Genomic DNA, 24,953 nt, shown 5'->3' on the forward strand with positions numbered 1-24,953 from the left:
CTTCCTTCAGCATGCAAGAAAGAAACAAGTCCCTAAAGAACCAATGTTTTCCATCTACTACAAAAATTAAAGCCAGCATTACCATCTTAAGAACTAATAAATGGTCCAAGAAATAAGTGCATTCACTTGTGAAGAGCTCCCATACAGCCTCTTGCTGCTTTCTCAAGTCTAATTGATTAGTAGGAAGTTTTTGATGTGTTTCCACGACTTCATTCCAGGTCTTATCCTGTACGTGGGAGAAAAGAGAGAACAAAACATTTCAATGGGTTGACCTGTTCACCCTTCCTTTGACTTGCAGTACAGCAGGAACAAGCAATCCCCCAAATCACGATTTCTCACTGCAAGCCCCAGGCGTCCCCCTGGGTAGAGTTATCCAAACCACAGTTCTCTCTGCATGGCTTTGGGATATCAATTCCTCCCATGGATGGGATGGACATGCTGTTTTTAGTTTAAAATGAAAACGAGATAACTAGTGGGAAGCAGCCGCATAGCACAGGGAGATCAGCTCGGTGCTTTGTGACCATCTAGAGGGATGGGATGGGGAGGGTGGGAGGGAGGGAGATGCAAGAGGGAAGAGAAATGGGAACATATTGTATATGTATAACTGATTCACTTTGTTATAAAGCAGAAGCTAACACACCATTGTAAGGCAATTATACTTCAATAAAGATGTTAAAAAAAAAAAAAAAATAAAATGAAAACGAATTCAAATTGATATTGTTTTGAACTATGTCTGAGAATTTCATAAGTCCTTTTCAGTTTTTTGGCAAAAAAAAAAAAAAAAAAAAAACAACCCACCAAAAGAACCCCAAACCCAGAACTGGGAAGTCTGATCCAGGTTCCACTGGTAAAACTTGTTGAAATTAATTACTGAAGAATCATGAAATAAGAGACTTAAAGTTTTTAAGAGACCTTCAGAAATTGTCTTATCAAAACCAACTTGTTTTGTAAATGAGGAAACTAAGGCCCAGAGAGGGGAATGGTTGTAACAAATATTAACATTTGTACAGGGCTTCATGGTCTACAAAGTGGTCTCACGTCCATTACCTTACTTAAGGTACAATGACTTTCCCGAGCTTTCAGTGTGCTTTAGAGCAGCGGTCCCCAACCTCTCTGGCACCAGGGACGGATTTTATGGTAGACAATTTTTCCACGGATGGGGCAGGCAGAGGGGAATGCGAGCCAGTTGGGGGATGGTTCAGGCGGTAATGCGAGCCACGGGGAGCGGCAGATGAAGCTTTGCTGGCTCGCTCGCCCGCCGCTCACCTCCCGCTGTGCGGCCCTGTTCCTAACGGGCCTCGGACTGGAAGGGTTGGTGACCCCCGCTTTAGAGAGAGCAGACCTCGGTCTGCCCAGGTCTGGGCTTCTCTCCTGCACTTTGTCGTTATTATGAACAAGCCTGGGCTTCTCTCCTGCACTTTACTGTTATTATGAACAAGCCAATAGTCTGACAACTTAAAATAATGGCTAAAACAAACAAAAAAAGCTATGCCACACAGAAAACAATGCACGAGATACCTTCAGGCTGTGGAACTCATAGTCTCTGAAGTCTGTAATCTTCAAAGAGGAGAGGCAGTCTTTCAGATCAGATATGTGCTTGTGTTTGTCTTTGCCCTGCTTAAAGATTGTTAGAAACAGGATTTTCAATCTTTTAACAACACACCTTTGGTAGCCTCGGCATCTCTGGTTCATTGTCCAACATGCATGAGAACAGAGTGCACATTTTGTATATGAGTCACTAACAGGTGAAACACCATTTCTGAGCCATAGTCTGACCCACGGGACCTCAGAATGTCAGACATGGAGGAGAGAGGCTGGTGAGGATGTCTGATGCAAACCTCTCATTTTACTAATAGAAAAAAAAAAAAAAAAGACAGAGCTCAGAACACTCCTATAGCAAATAGATGGATTTCAGTCTAGCACATACCTTGCGGTCCTAGAGTCCTTCATATTCTAACTTTTCCAAATGTTTGATCATAGATGTTTACCATCAGAAGGGGCCTTGGATGTCTTAGTTCAACCCCTCATTTAGTAGATGACTAAATAAAGCCCAGAGTGTTAAAGCAACTTCTTAACACGGTAATTCACAGCTGGAGAATACCAGGATATGCTAGAAACTCTGGTTTCCTTAGGATGGAACTACTGACTCATTTTTGTTATAATTTTTATTTTAAATAATATTAGTTAAAAAATTGGATTACAAAGGTAATATATGGTTATTACAGAAAATTTGAGAAACAAAACCACAAAGAAAAAAAGTTACACAAAGTTACCTGTAATCTCCACTGCCCCTTCCTCCCCCCGGGGTAACTACTGAAAGCCTTTTTCTGACTGTATTTATAATTAATTTTTAATGGTGTCATATTTATACATCCTTTTGTAACTTGCTTTTGAAACTTTATCATGACCTTTCAATTTTTTTGGACTCATTCAATATCCTGGTGCAGCATCATGAATTACCTGCTTAAAGAGCTCATTTTACCAACTAAACCAGGAAGAAGCTATCAAATAACGAAGTGTGAGGCTTTCTAAAGTCAACTTGGCTGCATTTCAAATGAATATTCAGCACAAATCATTTTTCAACTTGTTCTACTGCCTCAGGGCTCATGACGCTGGTGTGGATCTAAGCAGTTTGGTGGGCGTTTTCCGACTTTAGGTTAAGGAGCCAGAGAAGGCACAGCTTATCTGTTGTGGGGAGGCAGCTCCCTGTGTGTCTGAAAGGAGACCCCGCAATCGGTTCAGAAAGTGCTAAAGGGCTGTGGTTGACTTCTCTGCTAGGGCTACGGCACTGAAAGAAGAAACTTACTGGAGACTTATAGGCTTCACAGTAGCAGAGGAATCTTGGAACTGGTTGGGGACCTCCTACAGCAGCTGGGACGTATTCCTTTTGTTGATGTCTGAAACCACAGTGACTGCATGTTGTGGAAATTAAAAATCAGCAGCCAGCTGGAAAATAAAGAAGCTGAGGCAATGGAAGAGGAACTGGAGCTGTGGGAAAGGGGGGCGCCAGCCCTCTGTCTTGAAGGACACTCACCGTGGCTTTCCAAGGGTCTGAACGACCTCCTGGCCAAAGTGCTTGGTGGATATGATAGTGAGAAGGGAGCGGACAGTCCTCTTGGAGGAAACATTAACTCATTAGAGTTACAGACCCTTTGTTGGAACCTGTGCTGCTTCCACTATGGTGGCATTGACTAGGAGAGGCAATGAGAAGATGTGAAGGGTATCTGAGAGGATATGGAGGATGAAGAAAAGAAGCCAAGGTTAACTCTGGGGCCTCAAATTTAATAACTAAGGGGCGTGTGGAATGGAAATTTGTAGTAGGCACTGGTGACATGGAACTGGAGTAAAATGGATATACAGTCGTCCCTCAGTATCCTAGCAGGATTGGTTCCAGGACCTCTTCGGATACCAAAATCCACAGATGCTAAAGTCCCATTTATAAAATGGATTTGCATATAATCCACATACATCCTCCCATATAGTTTAAATCATCTCTAGATTACTTGTAATATATAATGCAATGTAAATTCTGTGTAAATTGTTGCTGGTGGATGGCAAATTCAAGTTTTGCTTTTTGGAAATTTCTGGAATTTTTTTTCAAATATTTTTCATTTGTAGTTGGTTGAATTCAAGGATGCAGAATGTACAGATACAGAGGGCTGACTGTATGAGAATATATGGATTCTGTAGTGGTTGACCTTGAATTGGCTTTGAATTGGTGAGAAGAGACAAGATCTTTGAGAGCTCTGATGAGATAAAGGAGGGAGGAGTGTCCAGGTCTGGTTATGGAGCCCCTCAGCTGGAGAAGCAATTCAATATTAGGGCTAAAACAGACTCAGAGCCAGACTGCCTGGGACTGCTGGGACAAATGCCCACTCTGCTGCTTAAGAGCTGTGTGACCTCAGGCAAGCTATTCAACCTCTCTGAACCTCAGTTTCCCCATTTGCAAAATGGGGATAATAATGTTACCTACCTTGGTGGGTTGTTTTCAGAATTAATGAGTTAACATATGTAAGCTGTGACATACATAAACAGAAACACATAAACAGAAACAATGCCTGATAACGTGGTAAAAATTATATATGTGTTTGCTTTTATTACAAATACTGTTATTAATGGTTGAGAAGAAAGGAAGGAGAGAAGAAAGAAAGGTAAGGAAAGGAAAAATCTGTGATAGATTGGGGAAACATATTACAATATGGTACTGTTTGATATTGATGTGGATTACCATTTATATATCAATAGATATGAACTGCTTGATAAATAAGACTAAAAAGATGAAGGAGTGAGTAGACACTGATTTTTAAGGGGACCAGACATTGTGTCCTTGTAAAAGTGAGCCTTCAAGAAATGAGTCTCCTTTCATTACTGAGAACATTTGCTGAAACATTTTGTCATTTCACTGATTGTTCTGTCTTTGTGTATCTCCACCACTGCCTACCCACCTCCAACACTGTGCAAGCCATTTATCACGTTTTTTTCCAACTTACATGTCAGTCTGACCTTCTCAACTGTGAGCTGAAAATGAGCATATTGGAATCTTAAGATATCTAGTCCAGTGTTTGGCACATATAGTCACCCGATACATGTGGAACAAATTACTTCTTTATGGGGAAAAAAAATAGATGCATCACAAAAACTTGTAGGTTTTTACCCTTATCCTTCCTTAGGTAAGTCTTCCCTTCTGAAAGCACGTTCTAGCTTCCTGCTCTGGAGGAGCCCTCGGGAGAGCTGGTGGGAGGTGCCCCTTCTCCTGAGACCCTAGACCTGACTGACAACTGACCCTGCTTTCATTTAAATGAGGAAGGAAAAATATACAAGCAGCTCATGCAGCTCAATATCAAAAAAACAAACAACCCAATCCAAACATGGGCAGAACACCTAAATAGACATTTCTCCAAAGAAGATATACAGATTACCAACAAACACATGAAAGAATGCTCAACATCATTAATCATTAGAGAAATGCAAATCAAAACTACAATGAGATATCATCTCACACCGGTCAGAATGGCCATCATCAAAAATCTACAAACAATAAATGCTGGAGAGAAGGTGGAGAAAAGGGAACCCGCTTGCACTGTTGGTGGGAATGTAAATTGATACAGCCACTATGGAGAACAGTATGGAGGTTCCTTAAAAAACTAAAAATGGAACTACCATACAACCCAGCAATCCCACTACTGGGCATATACCCTGAGAAAAACATAATTCAAAAACAGTCATGTACCAAAATGTTCACTGCAGCTCTATTTACAATAGCCAGGACATGGAAGCGACCTAAGTGTCCATCAACAGATGAATGGATAAAGAAGATGTGGCACATATATACAATGGAATATTACTCAGCCATAAAAAGGAATGAAACTGAGTTATTTGTAATGAGGTGGATGGACCTAGGGTCTGTCATACGGAGTGAAGTAAGTCAGAAAGAGAAAAACAAATATCAGATGCTAATGCACATATATGGAATCTAAAAAAACAGTACTGATGAACCTAGTGGCAGGGCAGGAATAAAGATGCAGACGTAGAGGACAGACTTGAGGACGCAGCGGGGACAGGGAAGCTGGGACGAAGTGAGAGAGTAGCACTGACATATATACACTACCAAATGTAAAACGGATGGCTAGTGGGAAGCAGCTGCATAGAGCAGGGAGATCAGCTCGGTGCTTTGTGACCACCTAGAGGGGTGGGATAGGGAGGGCGGGAGGGAGACACAAGAAGGAGGAGATATGGGGATATATGTATAGCTGATTTACTTTGTTGTACAGCAGAAAGTAACACAACATTGTAAAGCAATTATACTCCAATAAAGATATTAAATAAGGAAGGAAGGGAGGGAGGGAGGGAGGCAGGAAGGAAGGAAGGATCCCCAGAGAGGCTGCACCACAGGCCCTGTCTCAGATCTGCCAGGAAAACAGTCAAATCATGTCCCTAAAGAGGGGCAAAATGAGAAAGACTGGTGAGCAACAGCCCTGGTGACAATGGTATCACAATTTTACTAACAGTTTATGATTTGCAACTTGTAATGTTTAGACTGTGTCCCTACGGACTGAATGTTTCTGTCCCCCCAAAATCCATATGTTAAAGCCCTAACCCCACAATGGTATTTGGAGGTGAAACCACTGGAAAGTAATTACACGTAGATGAGGTCATGAGGGTGGGGCCCTCACAATGAGATTAGTACCCTTATAAGAAGAGGAAGAGACACCAGAGCTCTCTCTACACCATGTGAGGACGCAGCGAGAAGACGGCCATCGGTAAGCCAGGAAAAGAGCTCTCACCAAAATCCGACCATGCTGGCACCCCGATCCTGGACTTCCCAGCCTCCAGAACTGTGAGAGATAAATACTGGTTGCTTCAGCCACCCAGTCTGTGGTATTTTACAGCAGCCCAAGGGGAGTAAGACACTCACACCATTTTTTTACCCTTGAAAAAATAATGTGAAAGTCACTCCTATACTTGATTATGGGAACACACAGTTTTCCAAGCCCTGGTTATGAACAACACTAACAATAATATGGCCAGTAACGACTGTTTCAGGCGCCCAGCTCTGGGGTGAGCTTCACACGCATTATTTGACTCACTTGTCACAAGCATCCTAAGAGGCTGCCACTATTACCACCTACTTTTTACAGGGAAGGACTTGAAGCTGAGAGAGACATGGATTCATTTGGCCAAGGTCACAGGGCAGTACATGGAGCAGTTGGGATTGAAACCTCAGAGGGCTTTTAATTTAGCTACAGTAGTTAAGTATCAATGTGTGTGCATCCACAGAACCTCCAAGGTACATGTCGACAACTGATGGCCAACTGCAGAGGCCATGTGGGCAGATTTTTAACAGAAGGAAGTGCAGTAACTACTCCTAAGGCCCTCCTGGTGCTGCTGGCTGTGGCGTGTAGGTACTGTGGGGAGAACACAGTCAGTCCTTCTCCTTCCTCCTCACTCCAGAAGCGAGGAACACTCCTCCCCTCTGCCCCCAGCATGCTTGCGAGAAAGGCTTCACTGTGGCTAACTCCTGACCTAGGCAGGAAAGAATCAGGCACTACTGATTTCAATTTATAACTCTTCAATAATTGAGGGTGAAAGAATGAATTTAAAGAAAACCCGCTAGGTCTAATACAACTGGCTTTCCCAGAAACAGAAGTGTATTTGTGGAATCTGTTTCTGTATTATCTCATTAATTTTTCAATGTTCCCAGTATACTGGGCACTGACTGCAAACTGGGGCATACGCTTGTGCAAGTTTTCTTCATTGAGTGAGCTGTTTCCTACACTGTGTCAAGTTATAAATTTGGAGCTGTAAGGCACTGCAATATTAGGATTGCTTTGTTTTCTTGCAGAGCTCATTAACCACTGGCAATTAGCACTGTATCACTGCACAAAGTGGCATCATTTGGCAAGTTCTGTATCCACTACTATGAATGTGATGATACAATTTAAACTTCACGTGCCATCTGCTGTCATGAAAAGATAAAGTAGGATGAAGAGGCTCTTTAGCCATTTCTTACTTTCCTAGCTACTGGAGGCTTAATTAAAACAAAAATGACAAATGCACAATACTCACCACTCCTCTCTTGGAGAAAGGCCATCTTGGCTTTTTGGATTCTGGTGGGTGAAATTAAAGAAGATATATTAGTACTTTGAGTAACTACTGACAGATCAATGGAGTGCTTTACAAAATCTGCTTTTCAAATGAGCCAAACAGCATTTGCCCTGCTTTAATTCTCCTTCTCTTGAAAATGCACAGGATGAATATTTATATTTATGCAGATGAGTAAACGAAGCGATGTTCCAACTGAAAGGCTGGTGTACTATTGCTACCTTATGGTGATATTGTCCTGTTTCAGCCTCCTTTTCCCCCTTCATTCTTGGAGAAATCTATAGAGTGCAATAAAATGTTGAGTATTCTTTTAAGACAGAGGCACAGGACTTTAGGGCTGAAAGGACTTTATTTTTATACTGGAAACCACCCCAGCATATGCAACTTCAATTGTCTGACCAAACTTGAGACTCAGAGACTGCATCGACCTGATAATCCCCAGGTGTGGTTGAGTGCAGATTCCTGAAATAGGGGGACATCAACCCATGTCACCAATCTTTAGGTTGGGGGCTTATAATCTCTATTGGCCACCATCCACATACTCCTTAGGAGTTGCTTTAAATTGAAAAGGAAGTCATTATTCAGTAACTCATTCTTTTGATGATCAGGAAGTAAAGAGATTAGATTGTGGATTCTTGATTTGTATGTCATTTGCATCAATCTCTAATGCTACCCAGAAAAACGTGGGAATCATCTCTTAGGTTTTGGTGAGATGTTCTGATAACTCAGTACACAAAATGGATGTTGTAATGGTTCATCTCTGTTTCTACTAGTTTATCAGGAGACTCTGCATAATACTTCCATCAGATGAAAGCAATTACCTGAGCAGCATTTACTAAAAAAAAGAGTGTGCTTGAGGGACTTTTCCCACTGGAACCCTGGAATCCAACCGATTATCCTGCTCATTCGGACCACCTTATTGACCTTTGTAAAGGGGAGATTAGGTGGAACCTCCCTCAGAGACAAATCTGCTTCACCTCTCTTAGGCTTCAAATGCCTGGTGGCAAATTATTATGTACAATTTGTACTGCAATAATTGGGGTCTCTTGTCTTAGCAAATTTCTCTCCTCTGCTTTTCTAACTTTAGGGGTAATTTTAGGGCCTTGGGAAATCTTCACAAGTATTCAGAAGAAAATTTAAATGTGTCTCTATTGAATCCCTAATCTTTTATTATCTTTATTAAATATTAAGTTTTGCTGAATCAGAATCTATATTTCAACAATATCTCTAGGTGACTCATATGCACATCAGAGCTTGAGAAGCACTGCATTAGACCATGATGGGGACATGAGAACTCTATTCTAAACTCCTAGAGAAGAGGGCATGGAGGGATATGGTGAAGAATGTTGCATATCTTTTATTACGTGGTATCTACTGTGATGCCAGGCACACATGCCTAGCAGAGAACTTAACAAAGAACATCATGCAGCTATTATGACCTTGTTCCTTAGCATGCTGGTTCTCAAACTTTAGCTGGTATCAGTATCACCTGGGGGGGCTTATTAAAAAACATATTGCTGGGACCCACACCCAGAGTTTCTAATTCAGAAGGTGTGGCATGGGACACCAGAATTTCCCAGGCAATGCTGAAGCTGTTAGTCTGGGACCAGTATTTGAGAAGTACTGCTTTAGTTTTTAACCAGTTTAGAGCATTTGCAAAGCATCACAGAACATGTACTAACCTCTTAAGGTTATGCTGTGTTTAGAACGAGCTCTAATTTCTAGGGGCCTGTCCTTGAGTAGATCACTTAATTCCCTCTTGGTTCATTCATTTGGGCATTTGGATTGTTGTGTCATATAGGACAGTAGATGTGAAAGGGCTCTATAAAGAGTGAAGAGCTAGACAAATGTTAGTTATGCTTTATTCACTGGTGGCTTCTGACTTCCACACACGGAAGACTACAGCTGCCTGTGTAATGGGTGGTTGATGCAGGCTGGTGGAGCGTATACAGGGTCAGGCGTCAGGAGTCTCGATCCCATTCCTCTGACACAAACCAGCTGGCACCATGGCTAGGCCACTTCTCCTTTCTGGGTCTCACTTGGCACATATGTGAATGAGGAAAGAGCTTGGTGGTTTTCCATGTGTGTTGTCACAGGCTATCCTGGGCTTCTAGGGATGCCTTGGAGGTGAGTCTTTGGGACCTGCCCCATTTTCAAGCACTACAACTCCACCTGGATCTGTTTTATAGACTGGATTTCCAAGTAAGGATTCTTTTGTAAAAAGAGCTCTGCTAAGAACAAAATCAGTTTAAAAACTACCAGGATGGATGATGATCTTGAAGTCTCCTTTTAGCTCTCAAAGGCTACCATCAGAATCATGGGACTGTGTCCTGAACACCGCAGTTGTTCTTTTCTTTCACAACTGAGTCCAAAATGCAGATTCATCCCTAAGGCCGCCTCTCTCTAATCTGCTCTAACAGTAATCTGCCGTCACTGGGCCCGCTGCCTCCACACGGTACCACCGTGGTTAGAAGATACCAGTGCGAGGCTGAAGGCCAGGACAGGGTGGGGGGTGGCATTACAGCAATGACAGCGACGCTGCCCACCAGCCCAGAGAGGGCATTCTGCTCCAGGATGGTCACCGTCACTGGTGTACCTGTTCCAGGTCCTAGACGTGGGGTATGTTATTTGACAAGAGGACCTTTTGAGGAAAGGTCTCTACCTTATCCATCTCTGTAAGTGGAATGCCCAATACCGAGAGCGGTATTCAGCTGGTTCCAGTAACTCATGGCTGATGCTTGTCCTAACTGGTGAGACATCTGTTCTAATGTGTCAGTGCCCATGTTCTACTAGTCATTAAATATTCTGAAAATACTCTTTGCACTTATTATAACACCCGTCCCATAGCAGGTATGTAATATAAGTATGCTGAATGGACAGGACCTGAATTCAGCAGCAGAAGCGGGTGGCACAGGTAATCGGCAGCTCCATCTGACACCAGAAGGTCCCCGGGGAACACCTCAAGTCCAGATAAGTTGAGCACCACAGAACTCCTCCTGTGCCCGTAGAATCTGTGTTTAAGAGATGGAAGGAGAGAGCTTAACAGCTTACATGCCCATGCATGGGCACTCGGAAGTGACTGCTGGCAGCCCGATTAATGCCTGCTTTTTCAGGAGGCCACTCCAGGCTCCAGGCATGGAGTGCTGTGATGACCCACACACCGCCCCATGTTTGACACCTTTTTGAGCCTTATTGACTGTTTATGATTTTGACTAATCCAAAGCAGAACAGCTCGCCTGGAAGTGTCAACATAAACATACTGGATATGTTCTGACTCAGGAGGACACTAGGAGAAAGCCCTTAAACACAAGAGTCTTTGCAGATTATGAACACGGCCTCAGAGGGAACAGGATGCATGGCCATGGGCATGGCCACGACACCCCTAGATATTGGAGGCCGGTTGTGTAAAGGCAGCCCTTTTGTTTTTCCTAGAGAAAAATGAGAACTGTTGTTGGAAAAGCTTAGCAAACAGGCCTATCTACCTTCTCCTTTCTTCCACCCTATTTCATGAAACTTCCTGTCTGTTGGATATTCACAAAATAAATGCCTGACATCAGACACAGTGGGGAGTAGCTCCAAAGCCACTGGGCATTTGCTCTGTGATCACTAAGAAACAAAATGGGTAAGGAATGATTGCATCGAATTGTAAGGATTTTCAGAGCTTCCCCATAATAGCTGTTCAGATATTCCGTTAGTCTATTCTGAGAATGAGAGATGCAATTCCTTCTATTTACTGACCAATGTAACCTCAAAATTCTCTTTTCATCAACAAATAGCTTAGCATATAGGTTACTTTACATACAAAGGAATTTTGTCTCCAACAAAAAGTATAGCTAGGGGGCTTCCCTGGTGGCGCAGTGGTTGAGAATCTGCCTGCCAATGCAGGGGACACGGGTTCGAGCCCTGGTCTGGGAAGATCCCACATGCCGCGGAGCAACTGGGCCCGTGAGCCACAACTACTGAGCCTGCGCGTCTGGAGCCTGTGCTCCTCAACAAGAGAGGCTGCGATAGTGAGAGGCCCGCGCACCGCGATGAAGAGCGGCCCCCGCTCGCCGCAACTAGAGAAAGCCCTCGCACAGAAACGAAGACCCAACACAGCCAAAAATAAAAATAAATAAATAATTAAAAAAAAAAAAGTATAGCTATGGAACTGCCTTGAAAGTTCAGAGTCTGGGTCAGTCATATCCCTTTGGATATTATGATTTGGGTCACTGCCATGCAGCTTCCTCCTCCAACAAGGAGGCCATCCCTGGAGCACCGTTAGTCTCCCTAGGCCAGTCCTTCCTCTGACCCTTCCACTTTCCCACCTGCCTATGGTGTAACTCCTCCATGCTTTGTAGCCAAGTGCCATGCTTCTGACCTTCTGCAGGAGTGATGGCCTTTCTGCCTGCACCTTCATCTCTTGCCTCATAATTGAATATTCTTGGCTCTCATGTCCTTCTTCCTATCAATATGTCTGGTGTTGGGGTCCTGGTCATGTCCTGTCAGGCCTAACATGCTGTTGACCAAAGCTTGATATATATTAGAATACCTTGTGGAATTATACTACCTGTCCCCAAGTCCCACCTTTTGGATTCTGATCCAGTAGGTCTGAAGGTGGGTCTCTGCATCTGTAGTTTTACCCAGTTCCCTAGATACTCATCAGAGTTGGAGAACAACAGATTTTGAGAATACAAGTACCTTGATAAAGGTCTTTCCTACCTTTAGATTTTAAGGATTATTTCAAATTCTCAGTCTTTTGCTAAAAACATTTTAAATCATTTTACCAATGAATAGTAGGGCAAGTTGTATGGGAATTTCTAAATAGTGAATAACCTATGTCTCATAAATTCCTACAAAATCTGTGAGCTAGGGCTGCCTCAGACCCTGCAGATAGATACTGGAGGCCTAAAACGAAGTTAATTTTCAGTTTTAAAAGGCTGCTTCCTCTAAGAAGTCTTCCCTGATGCTCAAAGAAATATTCCTTCATATTGGTGCACTGCCCTGCAGCCCCACTAGATCAGGCCCTCAGCATCTTCCATCTGTAGTAACCCAGTTGCCTCTTCACTTTATCATTTTGATTCCATCCCACACCCAGTCACTAAATGTGAGTTATCCAAAATGTAAGTCTGACTTAGTCCCTCCTGGCTTCAGATAAACACATTTTTAAAGCATACACACAAGCCTTCCACGATTTGGCCCAGTTACCTTCCTAATATTCTTTACTTTGCAATTTATTCTCTGGAAACAGGGAATGGATTGTAATTTCCCACACAAAATGTTTCACACGTCAGTGACTTAGCTGGGAATGCTCTGCCCTCTCTCTGCCCTCTCTGAACCTGTCTAACTCCTATTCATCCCATAAGATTTAGGGCTATGGATTATCTAAGTAACTTTACAGGAGTTACTTAGATAAAATCAGGCTCAGATTTATTCAATTAGCTGCATTTCCTGGGATTTTAAAATCTGTTTTGACTTGCCTCTGTTCTTCTCTTTGTTTTTTTATTGGAGAATTTTAGAGTAATGTTGCAGGCACTGCTAGCTGCCCAGCCAGCATGCATGCTCTCCACTTTTATTATTATCAAAACCCTGCTTTGTTGGGGGTGGCATGTGCCGAGTTAATGCACTGACAAGCCCTGACTCCCCTGCAGCTAGCGGAGGCCGTGTGACACAAATCTGGCCAACAAGATTTAAATGGAAGTTGCAGGGTGTGGCTTCTGGGAAAAAATTTTCAAAGGGGACAGAGGTGGCTAGCTTCTTCCATTTACCTTTTGCCCTTTGCCCTTCTTGTTCTCATGAATATGGCTTGATACCTGAAAGTATACCTGTGATCTTGCAAAGATAACAGCAGAACAGGAAAACAGAAGGAGCCTGGCAGGATGCCGACATCTGTCCTGGCCTGGGCTCTGGTTATGTTATAAGAGAAACATCCTTTATTTGCTTAGGTTGTTCTAGTTGGGTTGTTACATGCAGACAAATGCTGTCTTAACTGACACAGATCTCCTCATCCTGGACTTCCTTCTCCAAGAATATCATCTTTCAGCATTCTGCACTCTTATTTGACTTTTTCACCATCTATTTATGATGAGGTGTGTAATAAAATCATACAACTTCTCACAACTCTCCCTTTCTTGTTATTTGCCAACCCGATGTCCATGGTGGTTATGAGGATAGAGGGGGCTGAATTAGGTGGGAGCTGGAAAAGTTACAGTAATTTGAATGAGAAATACAATTCTAGTTTCTTCCTTTTGCAAACAGGACATTGGAACTGATACATAATGAATGAACAGTATACAAATCCAGCCAGGAATCTTCACAGTGCTATGCAAAAGGTATTCGATAACATAAACTACTGGGAGCCCCAAGAAGTCCCCTGAAAAGAAATATTAGAAGCTTCCCTGTAAACTTTATACTTCTCTTGATAAAGACCCTGGAAGCATACAATGAGATTTGGTATTTATGGGGATAGAGGGGACTGGGAAAAGTACAGTAATTCGAATGAGAAATGTAAGCTAGGTAAACTTTGGGAAAAAAGTTTACTCTTTTGAGCTTCAACTCTAGATGGTACACAATCTGATAACTATTATGAATTTGGCATGAGTCTATAAGCTATCTTTATATTCCCTGGGGACCTCAGAGAGGCCATAACCAATGCTGGAGTAGAAGAATTAGCCTTCCCCGGCCTCCTCTAGGCTGGTTTATATGTTTCTCTTCCATGCTTCTACAGTTATCTGGAGCAGTGGTTAAGAATGTGGAGTCAAATTGCCTGGATTTTAATCTTAGCTGTGTGACCTTGATTGAGCAAGTAACCTCTCTGGCCCTGACTGCCATCTGTGAAATGTAGACAATAATCATACCTACTTCTTGTGTCAGGATCAACTGATCAACATAAAGTGCTTAGATCCATGTCTGGAATTTATTAAGCTGTCAATAAATGTGATTATGTCGGTTGTTGAATATATTATAATATCATGTTCTATTTATGTATCTGTTTATTCCACTAGACTGCTACCTCCTTCCTTGCAAGAAGCATGTCTTATAATTTGTGTTGGTGGGTGCCCATTTAGTATTCAATCCACTGTTACTGATGAACACGAATGAATAAAAGACTCTTCTGATGTTGTCCTCCCTCGAGGAAAGTATCTTATAAAACTATCTTTATAAGGTAGTTTTGCAGATTCATGTCTTATCTCCTCGCCTTTTATCCTAAGTTCCTACCTCCTGGTCTAAATCCCTGTGTTTAGTAAGGGCTCAATAAATATTTGCTCAGTAAATGAATAATAACCAAACCTGTACACACTGAGTCATCCATTGCTCTCCTTTCCTGACGTGAGCTCCTGCAGAATGTGTACTCCAGTAATAGCTAGCTACTCACTGTTCTTTAAAGTCACCCTGCACTTCATGCCTCCATGCCTTGGCTCAGGTAGTTTCCATCTGCCTGCCTCTCTCCACTGAGCCTGACACACTCATATTCATCTCTAAATTCCCACTTAGATGCTCTCCCTCCAGAAGTCTTTTCTGATCTGCTCAGAGAGAGCCAATTCTCTCCCTCCCTACTCCCACCTTGCCTCTTTATAATGATTTCATTGAAGGCTCATGCTGTGTCTTATATATCATAGAGTCTAAGCACCAATTATAGAACTTGACATAGAATAGGTAATTGGATAAGCTTGTTGAATGAATAACTATGTTGACCTATAGAATGATATCCAGATAGTCCTCAAATGAATTTGCTTTTCCATTCTGGATCATAAATGTATAATTATATGCATATACAATACACAAAGTGCAATTTGAGTCCCCCCTCACAGCCTTTAAAGGTGATTAAGTTACGCCTATCCATTTCTTCCTTGTCTCGGTTACCTTCTGACATAAGGCATCCATTTGGGAGCACATAGGGCAGGTGTTGGAGTTCAATGTGCACATATGGAGCATAGGGAAGACAACTAGCTTGCATAGTGCTTGAGCCATGACCTTGGCTTTGTTGCCTTGGTGTTCAAAACCCAGTGATGCTCATTCTGGAAAGGGGGGCATGCCCCTGGAAGGGCGTAACAGAAGCTCTGATGACATTCTTATGTTCATCAGAAGAGGGCACTGGTTAATAAAAATATCAAGAATTACAGTTATAACCATATGGAAACCTAGGAAAACAACAAGAAAGAACATCTGCACATACTAACATGAAGAGACGTGAACTGGTGCAGAAAAACTGCCCTTGCATCACCCATGCCTGGCAGCAGACTAGATTTCTGGGCACTCTGCACAGGATCCCATGCCTGTGTCAGCCAGGGTTGCTCAGATCATTGGATTAGTGATATTAATGCAAATAGTTGCAATGAATTCAGAATGACTTTGCATTTAGGTCTCTTGGGGGGAGGGGTGTTGGTGGTTCCAAATTGGTATTTTATTTTTGCTATTCTAAAAGGACTGCTTCTCATAAGACATGGCATGCACACAGGGTCACTGTATCCAGTTCTGGATTGATTATCCACTGGAAGCAATCACTGTAATAAATTCAGACTTTTTATCTCCCTCCCCCAAACAAAATGGTATGTGCATGGGGTCATGGCATCCTGTGTGAAGAGGGTGGGGAAGAGAATTTTTTGGTACCTAATTTCCTCAGAGGGAGATTACACTAAGGAATGAGCTGATAACAACTGCAAAATGTTTGGGGTGTGGCTGGCAGGCCACTGTCACTGTGTAACTACAGTATAGCTTCTTGCTACCCTTTATTTGTTTGAAAAAGCACACTAAACAAACATCCATGGGAAACACTTTTTTTTTTTGGTTTTTGGTTCAATGCTTGGCTATTCTGGTTCTTTGTTTCAGGACAAAATTCTGGACCCAGGAGGTTGTATAACTAACGGGGTGCCTGACCCAGACTTCGCAGCCCTCTCTGGCTTGCCAGCCACCCCACTGCCCCCACAAACCCAAACACAACCACACTTCCACTAACCCTGAGTTGCGCTGCCCCAGGCCGGTCAGATCTGAAGGGACTAGTCCCATGGTTGCTGGAATAATCTTGTCTCCTTTCTGGTACCAGAATTTCTCCTTATTCTGTCTTCCACTGAAGATCCGAAGTTCCACGGTGTGGGCTGGGACGGCAACAATTTAGAGAATCCAGAGAATGCTCCCCCTCAGCTGAGCAGGCCACACACTCATGCGTCACACTCAGGAATGAGCTTGTGCTCACGTGTTGGCGCCAGAAACGTTTCTGGCGGGGGGGAAATGTGTCCCCCAGTAGACCTCAAATACATACACTTTGTAAAGAACAGATTGGTCATGGTGAATATTATTCTAACTTAAAATCAGCTGGCACTTCCTGAGCATCGGCTCTCACTAGACATTCTGTTAAGAGCTTTACATGCATTATCATATTGATTTTCACAAGTACTCTATGAAGTGGAAATTACTGTTCTCATTATAGAGCTGAGGAAACTGAAGCTTAGAAGGACAGGAACTCACTTAAGGTCTCATTGTTAGTGAACAACAGAGCAAGAATTCAATTCAAATACCCAAGTCTGACTCCAGAAAGACTTGTAAACGGAAGGAGAGAAAAAGATACTACAAACCATTTCAAAGCACTAAGCGTTTTTTGAAATTGATATAATGGTGGTTATTACTTTAGATAAAAGAGGGTGTGTAGTGGGTTGAATGGAAACCCCTGCCCACCCCCCCGCCCCAATATATGTCCATCTCTTCACTCCTGGAGCCTGTGAATATGATCTTATTTGTAAAAGGAGTCTTTGCAGATGTAATTAAATAAAAGATCTCAAGATGAAGTTATTTTGGATTATCTGAGTGGGCTCTAAATCCCATGACCTGCGTACTTATAAGAGATACTTAGAGAAGAGACACAAATAGGAGAGAAGGCCACGTGAAGACAGAGGCAGAGATTAAAGTAACACAGCCATAGCCCAGGAACGCCTGCATGAAGAAGCAAGGAAAGGTCTTCCCCTACAGCTTTGAGAGGGAGGGTGGCTCTGCTGACACCTTGATTTTGGACTTGTGGCTCCCAGAATTCTCAGAGCATAAATTTCTGTTGTTTTTAAGCCACCAGTTAGTGGTAATTTATTACGACAGCCACAGGAGATGAGTGAAGGGGGCAATGCAATTGAATGGCAAAGGCACCTGACTTAGGACTGCGATTCCCAACTCTGACCTTCATTACGTGTGACCTTGGCATGTCGCTTCCCAGGGCCTCAGTTTCCTTATGTGGAAAACAACTTTGAGTGAGACCCTTTCCATCCCTCATGATCTATGAATTGAGGGTTTACGTTTGCTCTTATCTTCCCCCCCAGTGGGTGGGGCAGTAATTACGTGATGACCTTTATCTTGGCAGAAATGTTTGAAGATGAATAATTAAAGCTCCTCCTTCAGAAATATGACAAATTTATCATTTGCATTTTTTAAGAAAAGATTCCTTGGGTTTAACATACACACACCACACTATGTATAAGATAAATAACCAGCAAGGACCTACTGTATAGCATAGGGAACTCTACTCTATACTCTGTGATAACCTATATGAGAAGAGAATCCGAAAAAGGATGAATATATGTATATGTATAACTGAATCACTTTGCTGTACACCTGAAACTAACAAAATATTGTAAATCAACTATACGCCAATAAAATTAAAAAATAAAAAAATTGCAAGTAAAAAAAAAAAGATTCCTTCTGTGCAGGGGGCTTAAGCCAAGGACTACTGGGCTCTAATTCCCAGGTGCAAATTTTAAAGGAAAATAACAAAGATACTAGAGAATATGGGGAGGGAGGGTTGCAACTGCCCTATAGTGATATGTGTGTCTTAATGGAGTAAAAATCTTATTGAAGGTACTAGTGTTTGGATAAGGCCCAGCCTAATCCTTCCCCTCTGCTGTGAATGTTGCCCAATGGTTTTTTTTTTACCTTAATAAAAAGTACAATTGAGTTTTTTATTCTAATATTTTTTCAATTTCACTGCTGTAGACTGACAATAGTAAGATAACCCAATGGTTTTTTATCAGGCAAGCTTATCAGGCCTCATTCCTTATCTGATAGTGAAATTCATGGTAAATGTACCTTTTCCAGCAGGCGGTTTTCCAGTAATTGTGTGACTAGAAAAAGTAGGTGTTCTATTTTAGAAACCATAGTGTTCTACCCTATGGTAGAGACATAGTGCAAATGGGAATGCTTGCTTATAACTGAGTTGATCATACAGGAAGAGCCAATTAAGAATCAGTAACAATCTTGAAAAAAAATACCTTTTAAGAAATAATCAACAGAGAAATGACAACTCAACTGCCACTTTATGGAACTGTAGCTTTCTTGGGTAAATCTGGGAAATATTTTTTCATTATGAGTCTCACAAGATTGTTAGGAACTTTCCTTTGATTATAATTGCCCATTTTCTACCAAAATGTTCCATTTGCTGAAAATCCAATGGAGAAGGGAGGATGAATGGGGAGCCTCTATCTTACTGTCCAAGGTCCGCACAGAGCAGACACTTCATGAATGTGGAGTGAACAAATGGGACCCATCCCGACACAGTTTGAACACAGAAACAGAGACAGTCTTTGGAGTTCCAACTGCATGGAAAACACACCATGCTGTGACATCTTGGGCTCAATCAGTAATGGTTATTAAACACACACGTGTTCAGAGCACCAGGGTAGCTGCTGATACTGGTAACTTTCTAGAACTCTCACCGTCTTTCGAGGCTACTGCCTTTTCTGGACAAGAGTCAAAATACTACCCAGTGGGATCAAATCATACTTGTACAAATCCCCAACAACCCAACGTACACTCAAGAGATGAACACAAAACAGATTAGGAAGATGGGGGAGGTTGAAAAGAACTAGAGAGAGATAAACAAATAGCTGGAGGAGAAAACTTCCAAAAAGGGATCATACAATTTCCCCTACCAGGCTTGAACTAACCTAACTGACCAACAAATGCACTTCCTTTTTTCTTCCTTAAACTTTCACTGAACATCTACTATGTGCCGGGTAGTGTTCTAGACACTAGGGATACAGCAATGAACAAAACAGGCACAACTCCTGCTGTCATGGAGTTTACATTCTGGGGGAGCTGATGCCAGTGCAAGAATAACACATGGTTCCTGATGTGAAAGGAAGGTGTCAGTTCCCACTCTAGCCTCCAGCCATGCCCGGATCAAGAAGGCTTCCCTGATGCCCTGAGGCTGCAGTCTCCTCTTCCGACTAATTAACAGTATTCATGTATCTCATCACAAGGGAAAAAACTGTAACTATGTGTGGTGATGGATGTTAACTAAACTTATTGTGGTGATCATTTTGCAATATATACATATTTCAGATCATTATGCTGTACACCTTAAACTTATATAATGTTCTAAGTCAATTATATCTCTATACAATTGGAGAAAAAAAGAAAGCAACACAATAAAATATGATACTATGGAGGGCTGAGATTTAAATAAAGCAAGCAAACAAACAAAATAACCAATATGCCATCTATTAATCATTAGTTAGTAACTTTCTAATAAGCTTTTAAGCTCAACAGCTGAGACAGGGCCTTCTCCCCCTATGGCGTTACTTAGAGTTTACAGACAGTGCTAGCTACACAACAGGTTTTAGGTAAAAGTCTGGGGAGGATTTAACATTGTATTGAATCTAACATTTAGACACATTAGATGAGCTTCCTGTGATCGATCATTTCACTCTGAGGTCAGAATATTTTAGAAAGAATAAGTCAGTGACTTGCATACAGGAAGTGCTAAATGAATGAATGAATGAATGATGGTTTCTTAAAAAAAAGGTAATATTTAAGTTACACGATTTATCATACCAAAAGCCTATTGGATGGGTACTACTATTGACCCTTGAACAACACAGGTTTGAACTGAGAAGGTCCACTTACACGCAGATTTTTTTTTTCATGAAATACTACAGTACTACACCATCCGTGGTTGGTTGAATCCACTGGGTACTGAACCTTAGATAAGGAAGGCAGACCATACAGTTATATGCAAATTTTTGACTGCACAGAGGGTCAGCATCCCTAACCCCTGTGCTGTTGAAGGGTCAACTGTATTTGTATCTCCACTTCACAGATGAAGCCTTTGAGGTTTTGAGTTGTTCACAGCCTTGCCCAAGGTCACGCTGCCAGAGAAGTAGAGATAGAATTCAAAACCAGGGAGTCTGATTCCAGTAATTCTAACACCATGCCGTGCTGCAACCCCCCACCCCAACCCTCCAGGGTAACTCCAGATAAATCTGGCTTTGGAAAGCGCTTTACTGGCATTCAGTGTTTTTGTCTGGTCTCTTCCTTGTCATTTTGTTTTCATGTTTTGGACGTATTTAGGTTTTCTTCCCTATTTCTTTTGAGCACTGGAAGGTCAGTCTGCTCTCATAGATGTAATAGTATGTACATTTTCTTTCTCAGTTTCAGGGCTGACTAAAAAGTTAGGTGAGACAGTTTTCTGTGATTATCGATTTTAAGGGCTGCCAGGAAGGTGTCCCTACCCACAAAATCCCCCCACTCGCTTCCCGATGTTTAAAATTCCACTAACATGGCTTCAGTGCTTGGCTTCAAGTCATGTCCTGTGTTGAAATTCAAATACATCGGGGACAGATAAGTAACACTGTAAGCCAGGCAGCCTGCCTATCATCCTTCCACCCATCCTTTCCTTCAGTAAGTATTCTGGAGACAGACTCTAGCTGAGTAATAGCTGCTGAGATGAAGGGTAAATAAGTGGTCTCTGCCCTCAGGAAGATCTTGTTTCTGAAAGGAGACGGATGTGAAAGAAATACAATACATTGTTTTAGATACTATGATGGAGGCATTTATAAGGTGTAGGGAAACCCAAAGGGGATAAATACACTGCTCTACTTGGAAAGATGAGTGTGGATATGCCTTAAGCCTGAAGTCCTTCACACTTTAGTAAGAATGAATTGTAAAGACTGTTTGCCAGGAGGCACAGTTCGGTGATAGGAGAAAAAAGTTTAGAATGAGTGTGAATTCACTGGAATGTTATATATAGGCAGAGGGAACAACAATAAGAAAAAAAGTCCACAAAGAAAAACCTGGAATCAAAGTCAACACTGAGCTGATTTCGGAAATGAGAGGAGATTGGGCCCTTCTCACTTATATAAGCCTGCCCAATTGTCAGGCCATGTGTTAAAACACTATATTAAAAGAAAAATTTTTGCAAAAGGGCTACAAGGAAAAAACAAAGTTGCTGTGATTGACTGACACCCACAGAGGCAAGCATTTCTTAACTGAACATACCAGGGTCAGCAAACCTTCTCTATAAAGTGCCAGAGAGTAAATATTTCAGGCTTTGTGAGCCATATGGTCTCTGTAGTGGCCACTCAGTTCTGTGGTTGCAGTGTGAAAGCAGTCACGGACAGTATTTAAATGAATAGACGTGGCTGTGTTCCAACACAACTTTATTTACAAAAACAGGTAGTGGGCCGAATTTGGGCCATAAGCTATAGTCTGCTAGCCCCTGGTTTATACCATCTCATAGGCATATTAAAGGCCTAAATTAAATAAGTTTAAGTATGTTTTAAATAAAGTTTAAATAAGTTTTTGAGGTGAGGCCCTCAGCTCCTCAATGGACATCAGGGCCTCCTGCAGAGCCCTTTACCTTACAAGGTAAGGGACTACAAGGCCTGGGAAGTAGCCACCTGAGCCCTCTGAACAAATGACTGCTGAAAAGACTGCAGTGACAGGAAGGAGAGAGAGAGAGGGAGCAAAAGACAGGCAGACAGAGGATCTTTGTGCCAAAGACGGTTAGCTGTTTACCAAAAATTCATGCTTCTGGTGAACTTTTGATTAAAAAAGTATAGATTGAGTGGTCTGCGGCTGATGCAAAATTACTTCTTTTTAGCAGTAATGCATGAATGTTTATTAAACATATTGTTTATAGTTACTTAGCCTTTCATTTATTCATTCAACAAACACTGCCTACTACATGCCAAGTACTGTACTAAGTCCTGATAAAAACAATACTGGATAATTCAGGGTCATTACCAGATACCAAGATATCTAAATTACTTCCCCTCTGATTCCCTGCTGTGATTTTCTGTAACCTTCCACTATTTTGTAGTATGTGATTGTGACATACTGAACCTCACAGAGCTTTTTAAGGCCTCAAGCTCTCTGACCAAGTTTTCTCTTTGCATCTTTTAAGACTATGTCTGTTATTGCCTCACAAAGATTCTGCAGGTCAATAAAAATCACCTGTATGTCATCTTTTGCAAATGGCTTGGTGTGCCCCATCAGTTAGCCTTTATATCTGCTAACTCCATCTTAAACACAAAGCTGGGCAGACTTTACCTGCTCTAGGAAGCATTCCTTGATTAAAGACTCTCAGATATATATCTCCATCCACGATGCTTTCTCTAGTCAACTATCCACTCAAAATATCCACTCAGATGTTCCATAGGTCCTCAAATTCAACATGTTCAAACTTACATCCCACCTACCCATATCCCCTTCTCCCCTCCAAGGTTACCTAGATCAGAGAATGGAACCATTTGCCACCTAACAGTGGAAGCCATAAGCTTGGAAGTCCTTCTTGACAACTTCCTTCCCCTCTCCCCTGGTGGTCTATTATTCACAAAGTCTAGGTGATGGTATCTCCTAAATATCTCTTGAACCGAGATACTTCCTTCTAACTCCACTGCTTTCATCAGAGCCTAACCTACCAACCTCTCATACCTGAACATTCTAATTGTTCTGCTGGAATCCACTCTCATCTAACTCTCATGTCTACCCTGTATCCCTATGATCATATCAATCCATTCAGTGGTTTCACACTGCTCTTAGGGTAAAGAACAAAATTCCTAAACACCCTATTAGACTCTGCATGATTGACTCTAAACAACATCATCTTTTTCTGACACTACTCTCTTTTTCATTTTCTCTGACACATCTGAATTAGGTGTCATCTTAGAGCTTTATTCTGGTTCACACCTGTGGAAGATTTCCATTAAAGGTCCCTTTCTTCACCAACCCTTGCATCCAAACACTTTGCCGTATAATACTTAAGTGTTCTCCCACTGTTGGTGACACATAATTTCCTGCCCTTAAGTTCAGCCACGTGACTTGCTTTGGCCTGTAGAATTAGACAAGGTACACAGCCCAGGGTCCAAGAGGCCTTGCATGTTTCCATTTATCCTCTTGAACCTCTCCTCTCACCACAAGAACATGCCCAGGGTAGAAATTTGGTTCCATGAAAAGGATGAGGGACATGTGGAGTGAACTACCTAGCTGAGCCCAGCCTGGATCAACTGATCCTCAATGGACACACAGATTTATAAGAAACAATACTTGTTTGTTGTTTTAAGCCACTGAGGTTTGGGGTGGTTTGTTATGTAGCAATAGCTAGCTGATATACTAACACAATACTTTGTATTTGCCTATGGCTTTGTAAATAACTTCTACCTTAGCTGACATTTAGGTCAACTAGGGTTAAAAATAAACAAAGACTGCATAGATGGATCTCATCCTTCCTACTACGAACAGCAAACTTGCTTGAGGATTGAGGTCCAGTAATAAAACAATAGCTAATTTCCTGAGGATTCCTCCATGACTTTCCAAATGAACTGAGGGCTTTCCCACCAATCCTACAAATTGGGTGGATGTAATTGGGCTTGGATCTTTCCCTTACTGCCACAGAAGCTCTTCATCCCTGAAAGAAATGGCAAATCCACTGCTACAGCTGGGGGACCAAGCTGAAAGTTCAGAGCTGGTTTCTGAAGTGACACAATCTACCTGCAATCTAGATAAAAGCACAGTCTGTCATAGGCATTTTAAAGGTCATCCTAGATTTAAACAGCACATCTTGTTCCTTTTATCCTTGTCCTCTGAATTTCTCTTTGAAAAGTTGTTGAATGTTTCTGGCCTTTACACCCTCTTCCTGACAAAACCTATTACTGGTGGATGTTAATTAAGCCACAGGACCAAGTCATTGACAATTCAAAATGAAAACCATGATCACCTGTGGCTGTCATACCCTGCCCCAAAAGCCACAGCAAAATGCTGGGCGCTTAAAGGAGACTCTTGAAATTAAGACTCTTTCACCCATAATATGAAGAGTGACTTGAGGGATGTAAAACAAAGTACCCTGATTAATACACCATCAGGTTTGCTATGTCAGAACAGAAGTAAAAGACGTCAAAGTAAACAGTCAACAGACTTCATAGCACTAGAGAAAATAAAGACACACATACCTGGACTGATGCAATTCTTCTCTCTGAAATAAATTTTAAAAATACATGTTTTAGTCTTGCTCAAACCCACCCAAAATTCCAAAGCAGACATCTTGAAGGGAGAGGTCAGTAACTTTCCTAGCTAAAATGTTTTGCATTTTTGTTTTCGGGGGAGAAGGTTAGAACATT

The 24,953-nt window shown here is 41.9% G+C and overlaps 1 protein-coding gene across 1 annotated transcript in view; it reads right to left on the minus strand.

The window, feature by feature from the left end:
- Nucleotides 1-24,953, minus strand: part of PLEKHG7 (pleckstrin homology and RhoGEF domain containing G7) — a 94,868-nt gene that overhangs the window by 61,466 nt on the left and 8,449 nt on the right. Inside the window, exons 3-8 of the mRNA XM_082421151.1 lie at nt 24,786-24,808; nt 16,538-16,676; nt 10,486-10,613; nt 7,567-7,607; nt 1,519-1,614; nt 83-226 (exon numbers count right to left, since the gene is read on the minus strand). Coding sequence (XP_082277277.1) covers nt 83-226; nt 1,519-1,614; nt 7,567-7,607; nt 10,486-10,613; nt 16,538-16,676; nt 24,786-24,808 — 571 coding nt within the window. The remainder of the gene's footprint in view (nt 1-82; nt 227-1,518; nt 1,615-7,566; nt 7,608-10,485; nt 10,614-16,537; nt 16,677-24,785; nt 24,809-24,953) is intronic.

This window comes from Balaenoptera physalus (assembly GCF_965194825.1).
Source record: "Balaenoptera physalus genome assembly, chromosome: 13".
Lineage (NCBI taxonomy): Eukaryota > Metazoa > Chordata > Mammalia > Artiodactyla > Balaenopteridae > Balaenoptera > Balaenoptera physalus.